Here is a 21,527-nt window from a genome sequence, read left to right as displayed (position 1 = left end):
AAATTTAAATTTCTCTATTATGTAGGTTTTTCCCCTTATTTTGCTTTTGCTCGAATGAACAGGAATGAACTGTTCAGTGTGCACAAAGCCAGTTGATTGACAGCTAGGCCTTATCACGAGAGCAAAAACAACAGGGAAATCATTAACACAAAATAAAGAGATGAAAATAATAAACAACATTATATTAAATAAATAGATCTAAACAGGTTAATAAATTCTACACTTATGGGAAAAAAGCAATCCACATGCAGAAAAAAAAAACTTTTAAAAATATATAAATATATATATATATATATATATATATATATATATATATATATATATATATAGATATATATAAATAAGCAAATAAATGTGAAAAAAGAAAATCCTTATTATTTTAAAACATTTTTTATTTTATTCCTTTATTTATTCCTATTTTTATTTCCACATGTAGTTGATTTGTTTTTTGTTTTGTTTATTTGTTTTAGATTTTCCCTCAGTTACAGATTCCAATTAGCAAACAAACAATAAACTTTAAAATAAAACCTACATTTAAAATTTAAATAAAATTAAACAATTTAAATGAAACAGTAATGTTATTATTATTAACAGTAGTGGCAGTACAGTCACCTGTGTCTCTTTCTCAGTCTGTTCTCACTGAACCTGTCTTTGTTCCTCAGGTGAGCTGACAGGATGCTCAGGTTTCAGGAGGTGGAGTCAGGCCAGGCTCCACCCCCTGGCAGCAGCAGTGGTCTGGTTGCTAAGAGATACAGCATCCTGCGGAGTCTGGGCCGGGGAAGTTTTGGTTCAGTTTATCTGGTTCAGGACAGTAAAGCTGCAGATGGAGAAGAGCTGTGAGTACTTCAACACTGTGTCCTATTTTCTGATGTCTGTTTTTGTCGTTTGAAACTTTATAACCTCTCATACTAAAAACATCATATTAACCAAATATCACTCTCTCCAAGCCAACCAAACTGCATTCACAAAATCAGTAATTTTACTTTGCAGAACATATAGAATGCCGTTAAATCATGGTAGTCTATTGGTTAGTTTTTTTGTGTTATTGTGTGACTTTTGTATCTTAAAAGGTAGGTTTGGATTCACCAACGTCACACAATAACAGACAAATGAATCACTTGAGGCAGCAGTTGACCAACAACTCCTGTGTTCTGTGAGCTAAAATGACTGATTTTGCCAATGGAGTTTGGTTGGTTTGTAGAGAGTGATATTTGTCTTATATAACGGTGGTTTCCTCTCAGAAAAGTCTGTGTGACAGAAAGGTAAAGAGGTGACAATAATCTAAATATAGCGTACCATTAAACTGATATTGATTTATATCCATTGATACTGCTTAGCTTCCTACACTGGTACTTCTGCTGCTTCTCCAAAGTATACACAACCTACACTGACTACGGATAAGTGCCCCACACAACCACAGTTCAGATAATCCAAACTGTCCCTTTAAGGAGGAGGAGAAGTTTCTCAGCACATAAAGGAACTCTTCATCCTTCAGTTAATCACAAATATTCAACATCAACACATCTGCAGATACATGGTTTTCACTGGACAGGAAGGGATTGAAAACTGTAATCTGATAAATGTAGTGCAGTAAAAATATTTACCTCAGAGATGTACAGTATAAAGTACAAGTATAAAGTTACATAAAATTGAAAAACTAAAATGAAGCGCTATAAATGTAATTCATTATTGTTATTATTATAAAGTACAAGTACCCACATTTGTACTTAAGTACAGTACTTGTCGTAAATGTTACATTCCATCACTGGTTATATAAAGTCTTTACCTTTAAAGCTCCACTCATACAAAATGACAGCAGGTCAAGACCATTAATAACTTCATTTATCAGATAAAATGACTAAAGTAACATTTTTTTATTGCAAAGTCTTTATCTAGAAACCTAACTAGGGGGTTCTACTGAGAACCCTTTTCATGTACAGCACAAAGAACCCTTGACAAAACAGTTCTTTAAGGATACAAATCAAACACTTACAACAAAAGGCCACTGATGCACCATTTAGTTGGGTTGTACTCAGACAATAAAGAAGTCCACTGTCCAGGTGAGATCCACGTTTAAGGTTATTTATTTCCAGGTCAAAAAACAGACAGACACGTTCTCCCACGCTGCCTCTCTCTTGCTCTGGTAAAAAACCACATCCCTTCCTGGTGCATGACCTGATCTAAACCACCTGCATATCTATACGCTCCTCTCTGATCTGGCTGTGTGAGACTGCAAAAAAATTACAAATAAAAATCCAAAAATAACTAATAATAATCAAACTAATGAAACGGCTTCAACAAATGTTACTGACATGACTTGGTCGTGCAGGTTTGTTCACCAAAGAACGAACCTTCAGGAGGGAAACTACAGTCCTGCAGAGCGTCACTAGAGGGCAGCATCGACCCGTGAATTCACTCACTCACTCTCGCTCGCTCACACACACACACACACACACACACACACACACACACACACACACACACACACACACACACACACACACACACACACACACACACACACACACAGTATGGGTGGTCCTGTGAAACAGAGTCATATTAACATCATGTCAACTAAACACCTGAACAAACGAAAACAGGATGATTCAGTTTTATCTTCCTCTGTGACGCGACCACTGACTGCTGTGATGTAATCTGAGTACATTTACTCAATTACAGCACTGTCCAGTGAAAACCACGAAACAGAAGGATGAAGTCTTCCTCTACCTGAAACTTATTCTACCTTTTAATTTAATTAGTTTATTACCTTTCTAAATTTAAACTATTGATCTGATGTGAATGAAAGTTTAACTGGACAAGATGAAAAAATTCTGGACTCAAGATTTAATAAGACAAAGACATAAGGAGACAGGAAGACTCACATGTCCATAGACTGAGACATTAGCAGGATGATGTGTTTGAGGTTCATGGTTTAATTTGGAACCAACACAAGTGAAATTTGTGTGAGAATCAATGAGCAGAATCAATGAAGCTGCTGTGAGATCATCTATTGAGGAGAGCTCTCACTCTGTTGGAGTTGTTGAACTACAGAGTGGAGTGTCCTCCCTCACAGAGGATTTTTGGCTGAGCACAGACACAAAAACTGTCAAACAGTGCAGGGACCCCCAACTCTATAGCACTGAATATTTTCAGGTCTTCTCTTGTTTTTGCTGAGTCAGCTGATATAATGTAAATACAGCTGACTGGCTGAATTCCACCTGCACAGGTAGATGAGTTTCCACAACTTTCACAGTCTTTAGTTGCTCCTGTCCCAACAGAATGATTGTATATTTACTAAAAAACAATAAAGTTTATCAGTTTGAACATTTAATATCTGGATTCGGTTGAATACAAGTTGAAAATGATTTGTAAATTATTGCATCCTGTTTTTATTCATGTTTTATACAACATCCCAGCTTTTTTGGAATGACAGCTGTAGTTACACTCCACTCAGTTCCCTTCACCCTCGTTGGGATGTTGACGATGATGATGAAGGGATGAAGGTGAGGACATGGCGTGAGCAGGTCGAGCTGCAGCAGCGTGCTGCTCAGAGACACTCAGACACTCGAGTATTAAACTGTGTGTCCACTGCAGGACGACGTACAGAAAGAACCTCAAGGAGGAAACAGATGGTGAGTCGGTGTTTGGAGCCGTCATCTCTGCCCTTTCACCATCTGACAGGCCTCACCCCTCTTCCTCAGCCCTCCTCCTCCTCCTCCCCTCCGCTGCCAGATTTAGACATGGTGACCTGATCAATGTGTCAGTGTTTGCTCATAAATCTTTGTGCGTCAGAGACAAACTGCACAACTTTTCTTCTCTTATATGTCATGAAAAGCTTCATCTCAGACGTGAAGAAAAGATCTTGGTCTGTCACCGAAAACAACAACAGATAAGCGGCTTTTAGGCGCAAAAAGAAAACAATAAGAGCTTCAGATCCGTATTTAGGAGGTTGCTGATGTGTTCTGACCCCGGCTGTCCATCGGGATGTGGTATCCATGGCGACAAAGGGAGCAGCTCCTGTTGTCATATCTCAGTTTGTCAGTGGGCCGATGAGACCAGAGGACAGAGCTTTGTGAGGACTTCAACCTTCCACACTCTTCTTCTTCTTCTTCTTCTTCTTCTTCTTCTTCTTCTTCTTCTTCTTCTTCTTCTTCTTCTTCTGTATCCCAGAAACTTTTATCTTAAGTTGAGCATTAAGATAAGGAGTTTTTCCCAGTTTTGTATTACAGAAGAACATCTTAACTAATTTTACCTAACTTTTCTGAATTCCTCCTGTTTTGTTTCAGATTAGGAAAATCCTAAATACTCAATTCAACATCGCTTATCAACTTTCATGTCTGTTACCTAGCAACCAACATGACTTTTCTCATCTCGACAAGTTAAACAACTGTGGAACTGTTAGTTTTTATCACTGAAACACAAAAAATATAGCAAAAATATTGGGCATCACGGAAGAAACCATTAGCAAATAAAGTTTTCTCCATTTTTCTGTTCTTATCTTGTTAGAAACCACTGATTTCTGGGAATCACCAGTGTTTTCTTATTTTTGTACATTTCTTAGGTAAGAAAAAAAAGACCTAAGAGTGGTTGAGAGCTCTCTTACCAAGACAGAGAAGAACATTTGTTGTGTGGTAATCAATAGAATATTGCATTTCATCAAGTGTTTCCACATCAAATTCATGATTAAAAAAATAATGATGGTAAAATACATTAAATAAAAGTGAAACAAAATATAAAATGTTTCTTTCAAACTCTGAGTAGTTGGTAAAAAAGTTGATAAAAGAATAATAATAATGATACTACTACTACTACTAATAATAATAATAATTATAATAATAATAATAATACATGTATTTAATCCAGTGTTTCATTTTTTTTATTTATGTATTTACTCTGATAGTTTGGTCATGATTCTGCTGTCTCATCTGTCTGTCCTCTCTGTCCTCTCCGTGCTCTCTGTCCTCTCGTCCTCTCTGTCCTCTCCTTGCTCTCTGTCCTCTCTGTCCTGTCTGTTCTTTCTGTCCTCTCCGTGCTCTCCATCCTCTCTGTCCTCTCCTTGCTCTCTGTCCTCTCTGTCCTCTCTGTCCTCTCTGCCCTGTCTGTTCTCTCCGTCCTCTCTGTCCTCTCCGTCCTCTCTGTCCTGTCTGTCCTCTCTGTCCTCTCCGTCCTCTCTGTCCTCTCTCACCTCTCTGTTCTCTCCGTCCTCTCTGTCCTCTCTGTCTCGTGTGACGTTGACTTTGTCCTGAACAGTGGGACACAGGTAAATGTAAATGTGGTAACTGTGTAAGTTCTGCATGACGACACATGAAGTGACTCCTCAGAGGTTTGTCGAGTGTCGGAGCAGCTGTGTGACCCAGCTGATGAATGTCGTGTCTGTCGGCGTGTTTGCACCTGGAGTTTCTGTTTTTAGCTGCTGGATGAATACAGGCTGCTGCAAAGCCTTCTGGGACACAGATTGTTGACTCTTTGCTTCGGTCGGTGAGCACAGTTCTGTCTGAATCCAGAGGAAAACCTAACGTTCTTTGCTTCCTGTTAGTCAGTCAGACGGTGTGTGTCAGTGTTCTTGGCTGCATTCCAACACTGTTGGACTGAACATGAGCTGGCAGATATGATGCTTTAGTGGCAGAAAATCAGCTCCAGTGTCTTTATTTGAAATTGATTGGTTATGTCTGGTACACTGTTCATTATGAACGTGGCAATCAGGCGGCCATTTTGGCTCTCTAGGTGGGTTAATCTGGTGTGTTGGCCCAAAACTTTAAGCACGTGGGTCCTCGGGGCTCGTAGGTGCTGGAGGGAAAGGTCACCAAATCTTTACCCTGGACCAAAGTGGACGGACTGACATCACCAGAACGTTTGCACTAGAGCACCAACTGTGGATTAATCCGCCGCTGAAAATAGTCCCCCAACAAATGCACCATTTCCTCCTTTTTGCTTGATAAAAACTACAGTGAGAAGCTGTTTGAGGAAACTACTGGATCAAATGTGAATTTTTATGTTGTCAGGGTGGAGACACATTATGTATAAAATCTGAGCGTGTGCAGGAACCCAGACGTCCCGTGAACTCGTCATAAACAGCGTGTCATTGAGCTGCTGTGATCTGCTGCTGAGTGATCGATCGCTGCGCTCAAAGCTCTGAGAATCTGCTGCGTCTCCTCGCCCACCTGCCCCCCGCTGACGCCCTCACATCCCACTTTATGTTGTGTTGGTGGAGGGTGGGGGGCCTGATGTATTCACTTCCTGTTTGGCATCTTCAGCTCAGCATGCAGACGGAGCTTCAAGGCACGGCGACTCCCCTGTAGAAAAACTAAAGTTGTCGGAGCCACCGGAACACATCTCAGATCTGTAGGAGCCCCCGTCAGGCCGCCATCCCAGAGAGACACAGGGCCTGGAGGACACACTGAGGCAAACGTCTTCATCTCCTCCTCCATCGTCACCCCGCCTCCCCAGGTATCATCTAATTGTGATGTGAAAACGGGTGAGTCAGAGGGGGGAGTGACGCCTCCTGCTGCTGCTGTGATAAAGCAGAGTGACGGCCCGCTGAGAGAGGCGCAAATTGTTTTCCTCCCTTTGATTCGTCTGATTTATTTTGCTTTGAGCTGCAGCTTCGCTGCTCTGAAACCTGCTGCTTCACTTCAGCGGTCTGAGCGGATGGATGTTCACCTGAGCCACAGGTGAGAGAAGGTCAAAACACTGAAACTGAGGGCAGGAAGGAAGCTTCAGGTCCTGGGTAACAAATCAGAGGAAGTACTGATTCAACTTATGGCAGTAAAAGAGAAAAAGTTCAGGCTCTGAAATGTCCTCATAAGATAAAAGTGAAAAGTCGTCCTCTGAAGGACTTTTCTTCTGACTGTTTCTGTGCAAAGACAACTGAACCTCAGCTTTTCTCCACCAGTCTCCCTCTGTCTGTTTTGTCTTCTCATGTCTTTAAAGTTGTTTTCGTCCTGTTACGTCGTTTACATCTTTTTCATCTTGTTACGTCATTTTTGTCTTGTTGCGTCTTTTACATAATTTGCATCTTGTTACATCTTTTACACTGATTTTGTCTTTTTATGTCATTTTCATCTTGTTGTGCTTTTTGTATTGTTTTTTGTCTCATTACATCTTTTATGTTGTTTTCGTCTTATGTCTTTTACATCATTTTTGTTGTTGATGTGTCTTTTATGTTGACTTTGTCTCGTTACGTTGATTTCGTCTTGGTACATCTTTTACATGGATTGTGTCTTATATCATACACATTTAAATACTTGTTTCTAGTTTCCTGGTGTGAGACATCCTGTCTTCTATTGGTTGATCAGTACTTAAACCTAAATAAAATGCAGACTATACTTCAGGCAAAAGTTACATTTTAACAGATTTCCATCAACATAATACCAAATAAAGTACATCAAACAATTAAAGTTAAACTTTACTCATCTATGAACGTGAATCCATTTCTTCCAGATTGTAAAATGACAGAAAAAACATTTTTGTGAGATGATGAAGCTGAAGCTCGTGAGGAAGGCTGCAGAGAGTCATGTGACATATTAAAACACTGCTATTGGTTCCCTCAGGGCTCTGCGTCTTTTTTTAAAAAAAGTTTTGGATCATAATTGAGGATGTATCATGTGAGTGTAAAAGATCAAAAATGAGAATGTTACATCGAGGCAACATCGTCTCATGGAGGGTTGAGTTCTTAAATTTTCTTTTAGTCCGTTGTGATGCCTTCAACGTTGTCACTTTGTGTTTTGACACCAGAAGGTCACAAATTTCCACCAACACGAGATGAAACTGTGAGTTCATGGAATCCAAACAGGAGCTGCCAGCTGCTCAGTGGATCCATCAACAGCTTCACTTCTTTGTCGAAGCCCAAAGGCTGCTGGGAAATCAAATTTACAGCCTGAATTTACAATCTGCAACCAGAAATTAATTTCATTCACTCCTCACTGTGATCTGAACTGAGAGGGGTTTTGTGTTTTTTTTTTTTTTTGCCTCTTTGCGGTGTGAAGCTCTTTACCGAGCCGGGAGCGCCGGCTCGCCGTTGCTATGCAACTAAAGTGAGAGGCTGTTTGAAGTGTGACACTCTGATTAAAGCTGAGATGTTTCTGAGTTTCTCTGCGGGAAGAAAAAAAAACACAAGCTGGGCTGTCGACAGCTCCGACTCTGAGCTGTGAAGCAGGAGAGACGTGAGGCGTCGTGTGCGTCGACAGTCTGGAGGAAATTTTCAACCTGCGACCGCAGAGACGCTCCAAGTTTCAGAAGAAACTGCTGCAGCTGAGACGACCTCTGACCTCTGACCGTCCACAACACAGACCACCGAGACACATGGACCAAAGAGGAGGACGAAGACGAACGTTAGGTCCTGCTGGAGAAGCTGACGGAGACAGGAAGCCTTCGACAGGAGGACTTAGTTTAGACACATGCTCAGTTTTACTGAGGTGGTAAAAGTCCACACAGACTTTACTGCAGTTGAAGTACACATAAAGACTCTAAAAGTAAAAGTAAAAGTACTTCTTTACTCAAGTAAAAGTGAAAAAAATACAAAACTTTGTCTTGATACATCTTTACTTTGTTTTTGCCTTGTTACCTTTTTGTTGTCTTGTCTTTTTTGTTGTTGTTTGTCTTTTTGGTCTTGCTGCATCTTGTACGTTGTCTTTCACCTTATGTCTTTTTTGTCTTGGTTTTTGTTCTTGTTGCTTCTTTTATGTTGTTACGTCTGTTTCGTTGTTGTTGCATATTTTACATTTTTCTTCTCTTGTTACATATTTCTCATATTGTTGTATCTTTTTTGTCTCGTTTCATCTTGTATTTCATCTTATGTCTTTTTTTAAATCTTGTTTTTGCTCGTTTCATCTTTAACATTTTTCCATCCTTAAAGGGCTAGTTCAGTCTTTTTTTAAGTCATGGTTGTATGAGGTACTTTTCCTCAGAATATTTTCACCACTTTACCTTTAAGACAAACTTTTCTGACGGGAAACCACAGTAGAACCACAGTAGAACCACAGTTCTAGAAGCCAAACATCACTCTCTCCAAACCAACCAAACTCCATTGATAAAGTCTGTAACTTTACCTCACAGGACACAGGAGTTGTTGGTCCACTGCTGCCTCCATCTGTTAGTTAGTTTGTGACTTTGGTGAATCAGAGGTAACCTCTTAAAACCTCAAAGTCATGCAGTAACGAACAAAAGAAACAGATTGAGGCAGCGAGAACAGGCTGGTATTTTGGTATTTTCTTTTCATCCAAGAGAAAAAAATAGACTGAAGCCACTGATTGATCTGCAGCCTTTAACTGTAAATTTAAATGTTTCAATACCACAGTGTCTTCATCAGAGTCTTCATCAGAGTCACTGTGGACAAAAAGACGTCTGTGTGTGTATGTGAGACAGATCAGAGCTCTGCTGGTCTTAGTCACAGCTCGTGTATCAGTCGTACCTGCGTCAGGTGGAGCTAACGAGGTCGGCGAGGCCCCGCAGCAGCTCAGTGAATGATCGTGACTGATGTACTGTCAGTAACAACAACAGCCTGAACTCAGTTTCTCTTTGAGTCATCAGCATCAAAACATGAAGAGAAACAGCAGAAACAGACCTGCAGCTGTGACAGAGACGACCTCTTAATGCAGCGACAGAAAAAGTAAGAGACGATGTTTAGCTACTAGATTTCCTGTGGAGCAGGGTTACACTTCACTGAGTCAGAAAACAAGCCTTAGATACCTTAAATAATTCAAATATCTACATAAAACCCACTAAGCTGAAATCATTATACATCCTATATAGAAATATATACAGTCTGCTGAAAGTACCAAACATAACAGTTTAAACACAGACTACTTAAAAACACTATTATAGCTGCTAACTATGCTGCCAGCTAACTTGAATCTGACTGTTTGAGCTGCTAAACTGAAGAGATTGAAGCAAAGTGGTTTTGCTACTAAACTGAACCAACTGAAGATTCTGTGTTTGAGCTGCTAACTTGGTCTGTTAGCTAACATGAACCAGCTGTTAAAATGTAACCTGAAACACAAAGCGAGTAAAGTTCCAGGATGTCTGAGACAGAAAGCGGAAGACGGGGAGATGTGATTGATTGAACAGTTTATATTTCTGCAGGAAACATCCCCAGTTTGATCCTCAGATTCTGTCCTCAGAGCAGCGAGCTTGAAGCTGAGTGCTGAAAGGAGCTCCGTGTTAATAAAGCAGAGCCTCCATTTCACCTGCTGACCTGCTCACCAATTTAACAAGAGCAGAGGAGACGGTCCGCTGTGTGAGGAGCAGCTGATTAACTCCCTCAGGAGGAGGTGGTGCTCGGGGGGAGAGGACGGTGGTTTGAGACCCACTCTGCTCCATTATTCTTTTGTTTTAGCATTGTGCTAACATTAGCAGTCTGTTCTTCTTCGGTCTGGATGTGAGGACGACCCTGACTGAGGTCGGATTCAGTCTCTTTTAACAGTCGTGTCACTGTGGAAACTGGTGTGAGAAGCAGCTGATCTGACGGTTCAGTGAGCAGAGGTGTGAACATGAAAACTTAGAACTGATCCTGGTTTTTCACATTTTAAGATCTAGACAGAGGAAGGTGTTATCATAGTTAACTGTACGCTCTGAAGCAAACATGTTGAATGTAGAGACGTTCCTACCAACTAATTTCCCCAACGATTAAACAGAAATTTAAATTTCAGGTGAATGAAGAAGTAGTTGAGCTGCAACTTCTTTCTGCATGATAATTGTTACGACCCCCAAGTTGTGCTAGGGGATGAGGGGGGTAACATTAAATTAATTGAACCGGGTGAAAAAGGAAGGAAGGAGAACTGAGACAAAAATGTACACAAAAGTTCTTTTATTAATAAAGTGTGTCAAATTAAGTTAACTAATTAAACTAACAAAAGGGTTAACTTAACCTACTGAATGAAAACACACGCACACACAAAAGATAACAAGTGTCCATGCTAGCCAGGGAGGCTAACGAGAACACAGCACAGAAAACAACGAGTGCCTTTGCTAGCTGGCGGGACTAGCAAAGCACATGGGGGCGCCCAAATGAGTGCTCTTGCCAACCATGGAGGTAAACATGGCACACAGAACCTGGGCACAGGAGAGCACAGCACCACGCAGACACTGTGGCACGTAACGATAATATTTCATATTCATTTTTTTTTTTTGTTTACTTTGTACAAACATCTACTCCACATCTGTCTGTCCTGAAAGATGGACCCCACCTCCATCTCGGTTCCTGAGGTTTCCTCCATTTTCCTGATCCAACTGTAATGTAATCTGTTTGGAAATGAAAGTACCTCCACCTCCTCCGTGTCCTCTCACTTTGACCTCTGAACTGTGTCTGTCAGGAAGGTGTTGAAGCAGATTCCTCTGGGCGACCTCCAACCTGATGAGACGGTTCGAGCGACGCAGGAAGCCCACCTGCTGTCTCAGCTGCACCACCCGGCCATCCTCACCTTCTACCACAGCTTCCTGGAGAGAGACGCCTTCTGCATCGTCACAGAGTTCTGCCAGGTGAGGCGCCACTGTTGGTCTGTAGACCCAGACTGTTTTCTGTCAAAGCCGCACCTCCAAACGGAAACTGTCCTATCATAGCTTAGCAACTGTAACTAGGGCTGTCAAGCTTTCCATTTCTCTGCATGTTGAAGGTGTGCAAGAGGCTCTGAGAGGAGAGATACTCAGTGTTTTATGAGTCTGGATGGTGGCGTCTTTTTTGTCATCCCTCAAAAATGTGAAGCACCAGAGCACACGTGTGGTGAATGGATTAAACTCTGTCTTCATCTGCTCTAACATAAGCTGCCAATGTTAGCATGTCTGGCTAACTGATGCTAGCTTTAACTTTACCTGCAGACAAACTTGTTAGATCCCACTGCATCTGCATTTGTTCTGTGGGGGTTTGAGGAGGAGGATGTGGGCCGATGAAGAATCAAAGTGGGTCGATGATGATGCATCTCTCTCTGGCTCGCTGTCTCAGGTCTAAGCAGAGTTAGCTTAGCTCTTGTCTCGCCTCTCTTCCTGTGGTGATCATGGACCGGCTGGTCTGTCTGGGTGACCCGTCTCAAGGTCCGCTGCACTAATCGAGTCCCTGCTCTTCCTTTTCCCACGTTAATGAGTGTATTTCTGTCATCTATCATGTAGATATACCTGCTGTATTTCACCATCTGACCAATGTTTGCTGAAATGTAAGCTAGCTTTAGCCTCAGCCTGTTAGCATTAATGTTATTTCATTACGCAGCTGTTAGCTAACTTTACATAAACACTTTCACAGGGTTCTTATTTTAAAATGTATCAGATGGAAACATTAAAACATCAGCTGCAGACTTCGAAGTTGAGCTTACATCAGCAGCTAATGCTGCTGGAAAGTGTGGCAGGCATAGCAACAGTAACTGAAGAGGGCGGGGCTTAGCGAAGGGCTGACTCTGAAACACAGATGAAATGTTTAGGTTTATGTGATCTACTACTTTGTGTTTTCAGAGGAGTTGACGTCTACATTCAATAAAAGATTTCATTACTTGCAGGTTCGCCTGTTACAAGGTTTAACAGCCAAGAGTTTGATCTTTTAAAATATGTTTTCCAGTGTAATGGAAGAGTAAAAATCAAAAGCCCATAAAAATACAGTTTTGTCTCAAATCTCAACGCTCAGTTGATCCTTTTCGCCAAATTTTTCAACCAGCGTTTGTGTTGTGAAGAAAAAGAGAAAATGAAGCAATAATCTGAAATCGAACGTCTCCCTCCTCCTCCTCCTCCCTCCGTCTTCCTCTCTGTCTCCATCTTTTCATTATTTTTCTTCTTTTCATCTCTGTGGTCTTGATTACAGCAGGTACTGTCGTCTCTCCTCTCTCCACTAATGAATCTCTCGCTGCCTTCATCTCCTCTCTCTCATGTTTCTTCTCTCCCACACTCGGCGTGCTCTCCTCGTACACGTCATTTGGCGGTGATCCCCCCTCCCTTGTTATCGGGCTGTCCTCCCCCTGCAGCGCCGCTCTGCCCCCCTCCCCCCTCCCTCTCAATGAGACTCTGAAGCTCCAACATCGCCTGAAGGTTTAATTCTCCCTCTCGCTCTCTGAGAACTATTGACACATTTCTCTGGTGGTAACTGCGCTTTTTTGTTGTTGTATTTGTGCAAAGAGATTCCAACACACACACACACACACAGACACACACACACACACACACAGATACACACACACGGGCAGGAAGCTGCAGCGGCTCTGAGGACTCATTTGCCACCAGAAACATTTTTACAGTTTGATTTTAAGAGTTTTGTTGAAAAAAGGCCTGCGCTCGCACAGTTGAACTCAGAGCTGTCCAATCAAAGAGCCGTGCACCCACAAACCCTCTGAGCTATTGTTTCTACCCAGCCCATTACCCGCAATCCCCTGCAGAGCTGTGGAGGACCCGGGGGTTTCACTTCAGCCTATTAAAAGGGAAAAAAAAGAACTGAATGAAGAAATTGTGTCTGGTTATCAGCAAGAAACACAATCCAACAAAAGAATGAAACAGAACACATATGTTTAACTTAAAAAGATTTAAAAGTGCTTTTTACAGAAAATACAAGAGGAACAACACTCAATTGCTTTATTAAAAATGTCTCTTGGACCCGAAACTCAGAAGCTGTGACTCCAAGAGCAGGTCACAGTCCTGCAGAGCCGTGATGAACAGTCACAGTGGGCTTCAGTCACTAACATGTGCATAGAAATGTTCTTACTGTGCACACAGAACAAGTCTTCAATCTGCATACTTTTCTCTATATATGGAAATATATTTGCATAGAAATGTATTGTGCAGGAGGCGGTGAAGTCATCCTAACATCACATTCAGGCAGAATCAGGTGCTGCTGTTGTGTGCACGGGTGTTTATTTGTGTTTAGAACTCAACCGCTGTGAAAGAATCAGGAAATAACGTAATTATTTCTCTGATTCACCGCGGACCCACTGCTGTGCTGCCCATGTCCGAGGAGGAAGACAGAAAAGGCACTTTTGTGACTCATAATAATAATGATAATAATAAGAATAATAAAAACTCCTTGGGCTGCAATAACCGAGGCATACATGTTGTGTCCATGGAGAAACAGACCTGAGAGTCTGAGGTGAAAAAGAAACGTTTCAACATTAAAGTTCATGTGAAAAAAAGAAAAACAGGCTAGAAGAAAAACAAGGAAACAGGTGGAGACATACCTGAATAATAATAATAATAATAATGATCATAATGATTATAAAAATCATTATTATTATTCTGATTATTTGCACAATACATTCATAAAATGCAAAACAAAATGTTTAACAAAAACAAATAATCATGACATTAATGATAAGCTAAAATCAAAGAAAATAAAATAAGGGTCAGGGTTTTCGATAAAACGATAAAAAGCAACAGAATAAAAAGTCCCTTTACATCAGTCCACCTCAGACGTCTCAGATCTCATTTGTAGATGCAGAGACAAACTGTGTTTACTGACAGCGGTTTTCCAAAGTGTTCCTGAGTCCATGTAGTATCTTTTATACAATGATGAGGGTTTTTAATGTAGTTTTTAATGCAGTGCTGCCTGAGGGGTCAAAGGTCACAGACATTCAGTGTTGGTTTTCAGAGATTTCTCTGGATTCTCTGAATCTTTTAATGATATTATGGATTGTAGATGGTGAAATCTATAAATTCCTGCAGTTTTGTGTTGACAAATGTTCTTAAACTGTTGGACTGTTTGCAGTTTTTCACAAAGTGGTGAATCTCACCCCATCCATGCTGGTGAACCACTGAGTCTTTCCAGGACGCCCCTTTAATACCCGATCATGATCCTGTCACCTGTTACAAACTCACCTGTTAACCTGTTTACACAACTTTCACAGTCTTTTGTTGCTGCTGTCACAACTTTTTTAGAAACCGCCAAATTCACAATGAGTATAGATTTACAAAAAACAATAAAGTTTATCAGTTTGAACACGACATGTCTTGTCTTTGTGCTCTATTTAATCAAGTATAGGTCAAAATGATTTGCAAATCATTGCATTCTGTTTGTTTTTTTATATTTTATATCAGGGGTTTTTCATGTGGGCTTGTTAACGACCAGATCAGAACCAGACAACAAATTGGGAGGTTCTGTATGGTCTGAGTTCTCCCCGTCTCACCCTCCTCATCTCTGTCTCTCCGTCAGGATCGGGATCTGGACTTTAAGCTGGAGGAGGTGAGACAAGCTGGGCGGAGCCTCCCCGAGCTCCAGGTCATCGATTGGCTCATCCAGCTGTTGCTCGGCCTTCACTACATGCACGACAGGTGGGGGACAATGTTGCCATGACAACCTGGATTCCTCCCCTTTTCCTCCTCCTCTTCCAGTTTTTTTTTCCTTTCTGCTTTCTGTGTGCACGTTTTACATTTCCTGGATAATTAGCATAATTAGCTTCATTAGTGCCCTCACAGTTGATTGGCTGGAGGTCAAAGTTCAACCAGTTGATAGATGTTACAAGCTGGGAGCAGGCAGACAGTTAACAGTCAGCTCCTTCCATCACATGATCAATCAGTCAGTCAGACAATGAATAAGTGAATCAGTTGATCAATAAGTGAATACGATCTTCTTTTTGACCCGTTTTTTTGACTGCTGTGCTGCTCTCTGCAGGCGAGTCCTCCACCGAGATCTGAAGGCCAAGAATGTCTTCTTGAAACGAAACCTCGTTAAAATCGGTGAGTTTCTTCCTCCCCTCCTGCTGCAAAGGCTCATGGGACTTTCTCCATATTTGTTTAAAAATCTTGCGTGTGTGTGTGTGTGTGTGTGTGTTGAATGAGATGCTGCTTTCAAAGACTCCCTCTCACCAACAACCAGAAAAACTCTGAGAACAGGATCATAAATAGAAACGTGCCTCCACATTGAAGCAGCAGAGAGAGACTCATGTTTGGAGCGTAAACTCAGCAGATTGTTTCTGTTTGCAGTTTTGGACGGCACCTGAGCTCACAGATCATAAACCAGACTCAACTCAAAGTTTTTCAACAGTCAAAAGTAAATGTGTACATTTGTGTCTCAGTCCACATGGACACACAGAGGGACATGTGAGTGTTTACAGTTCAGGTCTTCTCTGCGTGGATCCTGGTGCTGCACCAACCTGCTCCCTCTGTAGATATTCAGGCCTCATTCAAAACTCACAAAAACACAATAATGACAACATGCTCATGAATCTTAAGCTCCATTTCTGTCATATTCTGAGATAATTTAGTTCTGTTACATTGAATGTATTTTTTTTTGTTTGAAATGTATTAAACAGATTGCTCATACCTTTATTTTGCATTTTATTTTAATATATTTTATCTGTAGATATTTCTAATCTGTAACTAAATACTTGTTGATGTATTTGTGCACGTTTCCCCTCGTCTGTTTGCAGGTGATTTCGGTGTTTCCTGCCTGCTGATGGGGTCATGTGACCTGGCCACCACCTTCACAGGGACTCCGTACTACATGAGCCCCGAGGTGCTGCAGCAGCAGGGCTACGACTCCAAGTCGGACATCTGGTAAACTTTCAAAGTAAAAGTCTGGTTTGATTCCGTGTTTCTCCAACAGTCAACAAATCTCATGTAAACCAACAACGAGCTCAGTACTTCCTGCGGGCGCTGCGAGGAATCAGGTTTTAATGGAACTGGTGCAGCTTTTCTTCTGATGTGATTGGTTAGGAGCTGCAGGTGGAACAGGTGCATCATGGGAAGGATGAATAGGCTCCTGCAGGTGAAGAGCAGAAATTCATTTTAGGTTTGTCACTGCAGGAAGGAAAACAGACGCCAGCTGACTGAGGCGGAGAGATTTTTTCTTTCCTGCAGTGGCAGCGCTGCTGATATCACAGGCGTGTTACTGACATGTGAGTCGGTCTGCAGACGTGTGAGTCGGTCTGCAGACATGTGAGTCGGACTGCAGACGTGTGAGTCGGTCTGCAGACGTGTTGGACCACGGCCATTTATTCCATAGACTGATGCAAATGTTTGCTCCACTTAAGAGCTGAATTTGGGGCACAGCTGACGGAGTTAAACATGCAGAAATGAGTCTGAGTGTCGTGTAGAAGGCAGATGAGACTGCTCTGTCCTGACAGCAGAGATCTGAGACAACAACAGCTGATGACTGAGAAGGAAGTGAATGACACAGAAACCTTCAAATCTTAAGTTGCCTGGGGGACCATTTCTGTGAGGACCGTCGTTTGGTTCAAGAGCTGAAGTTGCACGGAGCCCAGTTTCAAGGAGTACGAGCACAAATCAGTTTGTGGCAGTTTGTCCATTTGTCCTGCCTCTCATCCACTGTGATTGGACAGCTGGGTAAAAAATGATAGAGCTGTGTGCACATTTTAGCTAAAGTTGAACATTTTTCTGGCGGCCAGAAAAAATCTTGAAACATGCTGCGTTCAGCGCAGAAAAGACGCTCAGCGCCTCGTCACGCTGCAGGAGTTTGTAGCAGAGTGTGAACACGCAGCCTTCTCACTCCAACAAATCAAAAAATACACTGACCTCAGGAAAAAAACACTTCAGTGGATGCAGCCCCTTATAGCTAAGTTACAGCAGACACGGCTGTGGTGTGTTACGGCTGCCGGAGCTGATCGCTGCAGCAGAGGTGGCTCAGCACTCTGCACAGAGCAGATCGAGTGGGCAGGAAGTCAGATGCAGAAAAAGCAGGGAGATCTTCAAAATAAAAGAAGGAGGAGGGATGGAGGGAACCGTGGCACAGACGTTCTGTGCTCTGACATGACACCTGTCATGAACATGAAGACTTCAACTACAGTGGTATAATTCAGACTAGTCATTAGTCACGTCAAGTGTTACTACACTGTCCGGTCATTTTTTGACAGCGTCATGAATATTTTCCAGAATACGTCCTGCTCGGAGAAACTCAGACAAACATCGACTGTGGCAGCAGCTGAAAAAGTCAAAGAGAGCAGCGAGGTCAGAGGTCATTTTAATCAAGTTTGCTAATGAGAGAAGAGTCCTTCTTTGTTAACACACCTCGTTAACACACACACAGTGCTGACAGCAGTCTGAGGTCAGCTGTTGTAATTAGTGAAGAATAGAGAGGAGGAGGAGGAGGAGGAGAAAGTGATGAAGGTTTCTACACTTTTACACTGAAGTTGGTGAAGCAGACAGGAAGTGTGTGTGTGTGACAGACAGGAGGACGCTGCTTGCTGCAGGAGGAGAGTCTAGTTGTAGCAAAACTTTATGAAACTTTAGTTGTGAACTTATGTTATGTCTTTTTTGTCTTGTTAAATCTTTTACATCTTGTTACGATGGAGGGATTTTATTTTGCGTGGTGTGTAAAATGTTCAAAATAAATTACAGTGTTGAAATTTTGAAATTTTATCATATTTTTTTTACAATATAAATGACAGTTTTGTTGTTACAGAGAGTAAAGTACCAATAAAATTTGCCAATTTACCATGTGGTGAATGGTAGCCAAGCTTAACTCTTAATACATCCATCTTTCAAACTGGTGGCACATGGACAAAATTGGACAGCACATGACTACCTGTCCCTTCACCTGTGGTCTCCACCAGCTCCTGAGAGAAACATCTAACTCTTCAGCTGCTAAGTGCTCCGATATGCACAGGGACTTTTTACGGCTGAGACTGAACCAGACAGGAAATGTGCCAAAAAACAAAACAAAACCAGAGGCTAAAAGAAGCTGAAAACTTCTGTAGAGATGGAGCTGATTCTCTGCAGGTTGACACCTTTCACGTACATAATTTATTCCCATTTGCACTAAACGTTACAGCAGCTTTAAGTGGTGTTAATTTACTCTCTGCTGAACAGTGCAGCCTCCAGGGCACACTTGCTGCAGACTCTTATTTTATTTATTTATCCACTTTTTAGCCAAATGATGTTGAACTCTGCGGTTTGTCCCCGACCCTGTTAGCACGACATGATTTGTCGATTCAGGTAATTAGCGCAGATCAGTAATTAATAAACTGACAGATGAAAGGTAAAGTATTAATAATGAAAAAGAAAGATGTAGTTAATTAGTAATTACTGAATGATAGATCTGGTGTTTGTTCATGTAGATAATTAGTGCAGAGCAGAAAGCAGTGCTGCAGGTTCGCTGACTGTTTCTGAGCTGATGGATGTTGTTCTGCTGGTTGTTAGCGAGCTAATAAACAGACGGAGGTAATTAGAGAGCAGGCGGCAGAAAGTGAAGCAGCTCGTTAATTAACTAAACAAACAGAATGAAGACAGAGAGGAAAGAGGAGGATCAAGCTGCGAAACAAAGAGGAGAAACTGCCTCTGTAATGTTTTATCTCATCTTCGTCATTGTTACCTCAGATACAGACCTCTGAATGTCTGCCTGATATCTGATTGGCTGATGATCCAAACAGGACCTTGTCCTTCATACCTGGATCGCTGAGTTATCAGTTAGCTCACTGATGCATCGCTTGCACTCTGGAGGCACGAGCGAACATCATCCTGGACATCAACCAGAGGACGAGACTGAAGTACAGTCATATTTAGAATAACATTAAGTATCTGTAATGTAATTTTATTTGGCTCCTAACTATTCTGCAGTTTGCAAACACTTTAATCAGCTAACGTTACGAAGCAACAGTAGACCCACACCGGTCAACCTCTGCTTAGCTTAGCTTATAGTTAGCTAGCTGCACGCCCCTGCCTTGCATCTCTCTTGGCTAGTAGCAAGTAATCATTAGTTATTTACACACTTTCGCTTTGTAGTGATTTGCTGGCTAAGACGTTTACTCCTACGTTAGATTCTTCCAGTCCAGCTTTTATTTTTTTCACTCTAAAACTATATTTGGTCTGGTCATTTTTTTAAATGTTGTTATTTATGCTATAATTGTTAGCATGACTTTAAGTCGGCCTTACTTAATGATTTAAGCAGTTCAGATGGACCATTTTATATCCAACATAGTACATTATTTGATCAGATATATAAATATAACTTTGTGTTTTGCAATAGATTTACCTTCTTTCCGAGTCACCACGAGAAAATGAAGACTCAACTGAAGGTGGAAAATCTGGTAGAAACCCTGACGTGTCATACAGCTCCAGGTGTCTCTGACTATAATCTTCCATCTTTGGACGTTTCAACTGGATGTTGTGATGTAAAGGATGAAGCGTGTCCTGTGGTGCTGATTAATTATTGTCACATGACCAACGCTTGAAAAAAAATCAGATTTTTCTGTTTTCACCCAACAGAACATGTGGGAGCTGTGATGATTAAAATAATGAACGCACCTCTGTGCATCCTTGACTAAGATTATTTTTGAATTTTGATTGAATCACATTTGTCCGTCCTTCCAATATGAAAATCCAACAATCTTTTCTTTTTTTCAGTGTTTTTTTCAGTGCAGTGTGCCACACTGAATTCCTACATTAGCCTCCATGAGAATGTTTTACCAGTTATACTCACGTTTTATCGCCTTTCTTCATCATCCGTGATGTGAAAATATCAGAGAAATTCAAAGTGTGTCCTCCTGTAGTTCAGTAATAAAATCGTTGGACCTGTGGAGCTTCTGTCCTCAGGCTGCTCACTCTGCGCTGCTTCCTGCTGTGGATTTATTTCACCTAATCAGAGCTGGAGATTGTTGTAACAGTGTAAAGACGAACCAAGACGTTTGTCAATACTGTACAGTTTAAATAATCACTTTGATCACACTTTTTTGCTTTTCATACATTTAATGTAGAATAACAGTAGTTTGATTACACCTGGCTGTGACTGCCCTGTTAGTCTAAAATCAAATGATCAAATGAACTTTGGAGGTTTAGTGTTTTGTTTTTGATCAGAAATGTTGTTAAAGGCTGAGACAATCCTCCTCCATCATCTGCCGTCTTTAATCCTCCTGTTACAACAAAGACGTGAGAGTCAGAGTGTGAACACAGACTGACAGGCTTCACTGCAGTTTAATCAGACCTCAGATCAGCCACATGATGCCCTGTCCTGCAGACCTCACAGATCTGAACCATCCAACGCTGCAGGTTGTTTTTAGTCTGCTGTTGTTTAATGTTGGTTTTATGTGTTGACTCATGTCAGTGTAAAAGCATTTGGAACTGAGTGCGAAGGTAAACAGACGGCACTGATGTAGTGCTTTTCTACCTTAATGGACACCACTTTGCAGCTGACCTGACACTTTGACATGTGGACGGCAGGAGGAGTCAGAGATCGAACCACAACCCCACAATTAACTCTACTGGCTGAGCTACAGCCGACTTCTGGGAAAAATGTACCAGGGTTTTATAACCAGTAGCAGAACATGACATAAAAACATGAACTGACTAAAAGAGAGAGCAGGCATCATCTTTTTAAAGGTACAGTGTGTAAGAATTTAAGTTTAAAGTTGAGGTGAAATGAAAAATGACTTTTTAACCCTTTCAGATCACATCCTCGTCAGATTTTGCACCCATTAAACATATGTCAAAAAAAAAACAAAACCAAATACAAACAAACATTTCTTTGTATTTCTATATCAGAATCATGGAAAATCTGTTCATTTGTTTCCTCCTTTAAAACAAAGTATGATGCATGCCTGCATTAGCTAGAACCAACCAATTTCAACCAATCATATCACAGTATCCAACTGTCATTCAGTCCTCAACTTTCAGAGATG

At 41.3% G+C, this 21,527-nt stretch overlaps 1 protein-coding gene across 1 annotated transcript in view; it reads left to right on the top strand.

Annotated features, from left to right (window-relative positions):
* The window catches only part of nek11 (NIMA-related kinase 11), a 57,748-nt gene that overhangs the window by 921 nt on the left and 35,300 nt on the right, over positions 1–21,527 (top strand). The window contains exons 2-6 of the mRNA XM_084725764.1: positions 663–836; positions 11,310–11,475; positions 15,110–15,228; positions 15,569–15,633; positions 16,326–16,452. Coding sequence (XP_084581890.1) covers positions 676–836; positions 11,310–11,475; positions 15,110–15,228; positions 15,569–15,633; positions 16,326–16,452 — 638 coding nt within the window. The 5' untranslated portion in view covers positions 663–675. The remainder of the gene's footprint in view (positions 1–662; positions 837–11,309; positions 11,476–15,109; positions 15,229–15,568; positions 15,634–16,325; positions 16,453–21,527) is intronic.

The sequence above is a fragment of the Lutjanus erythropterus genome, chromosome 9, assembly GCF_056507025.1.
Source record: "Lutjanus erythropterus isolate fLutEry1 chromosome 9, fLutEry1.hap2, whole genome shotgun sequence".
Taxonomy (NCBI): domain Eukaryota; kingdom Metazoa; phylum Chordata; class Actinopteri; order Lutjaniformes; family Lutjanidae; genus Lutjanus; species Lutjanus erythropterus.
Note: the sequence above shows the minus strand (reverse complement) of the source record. Positions and strands in the feature narration are given on the sequence as shown.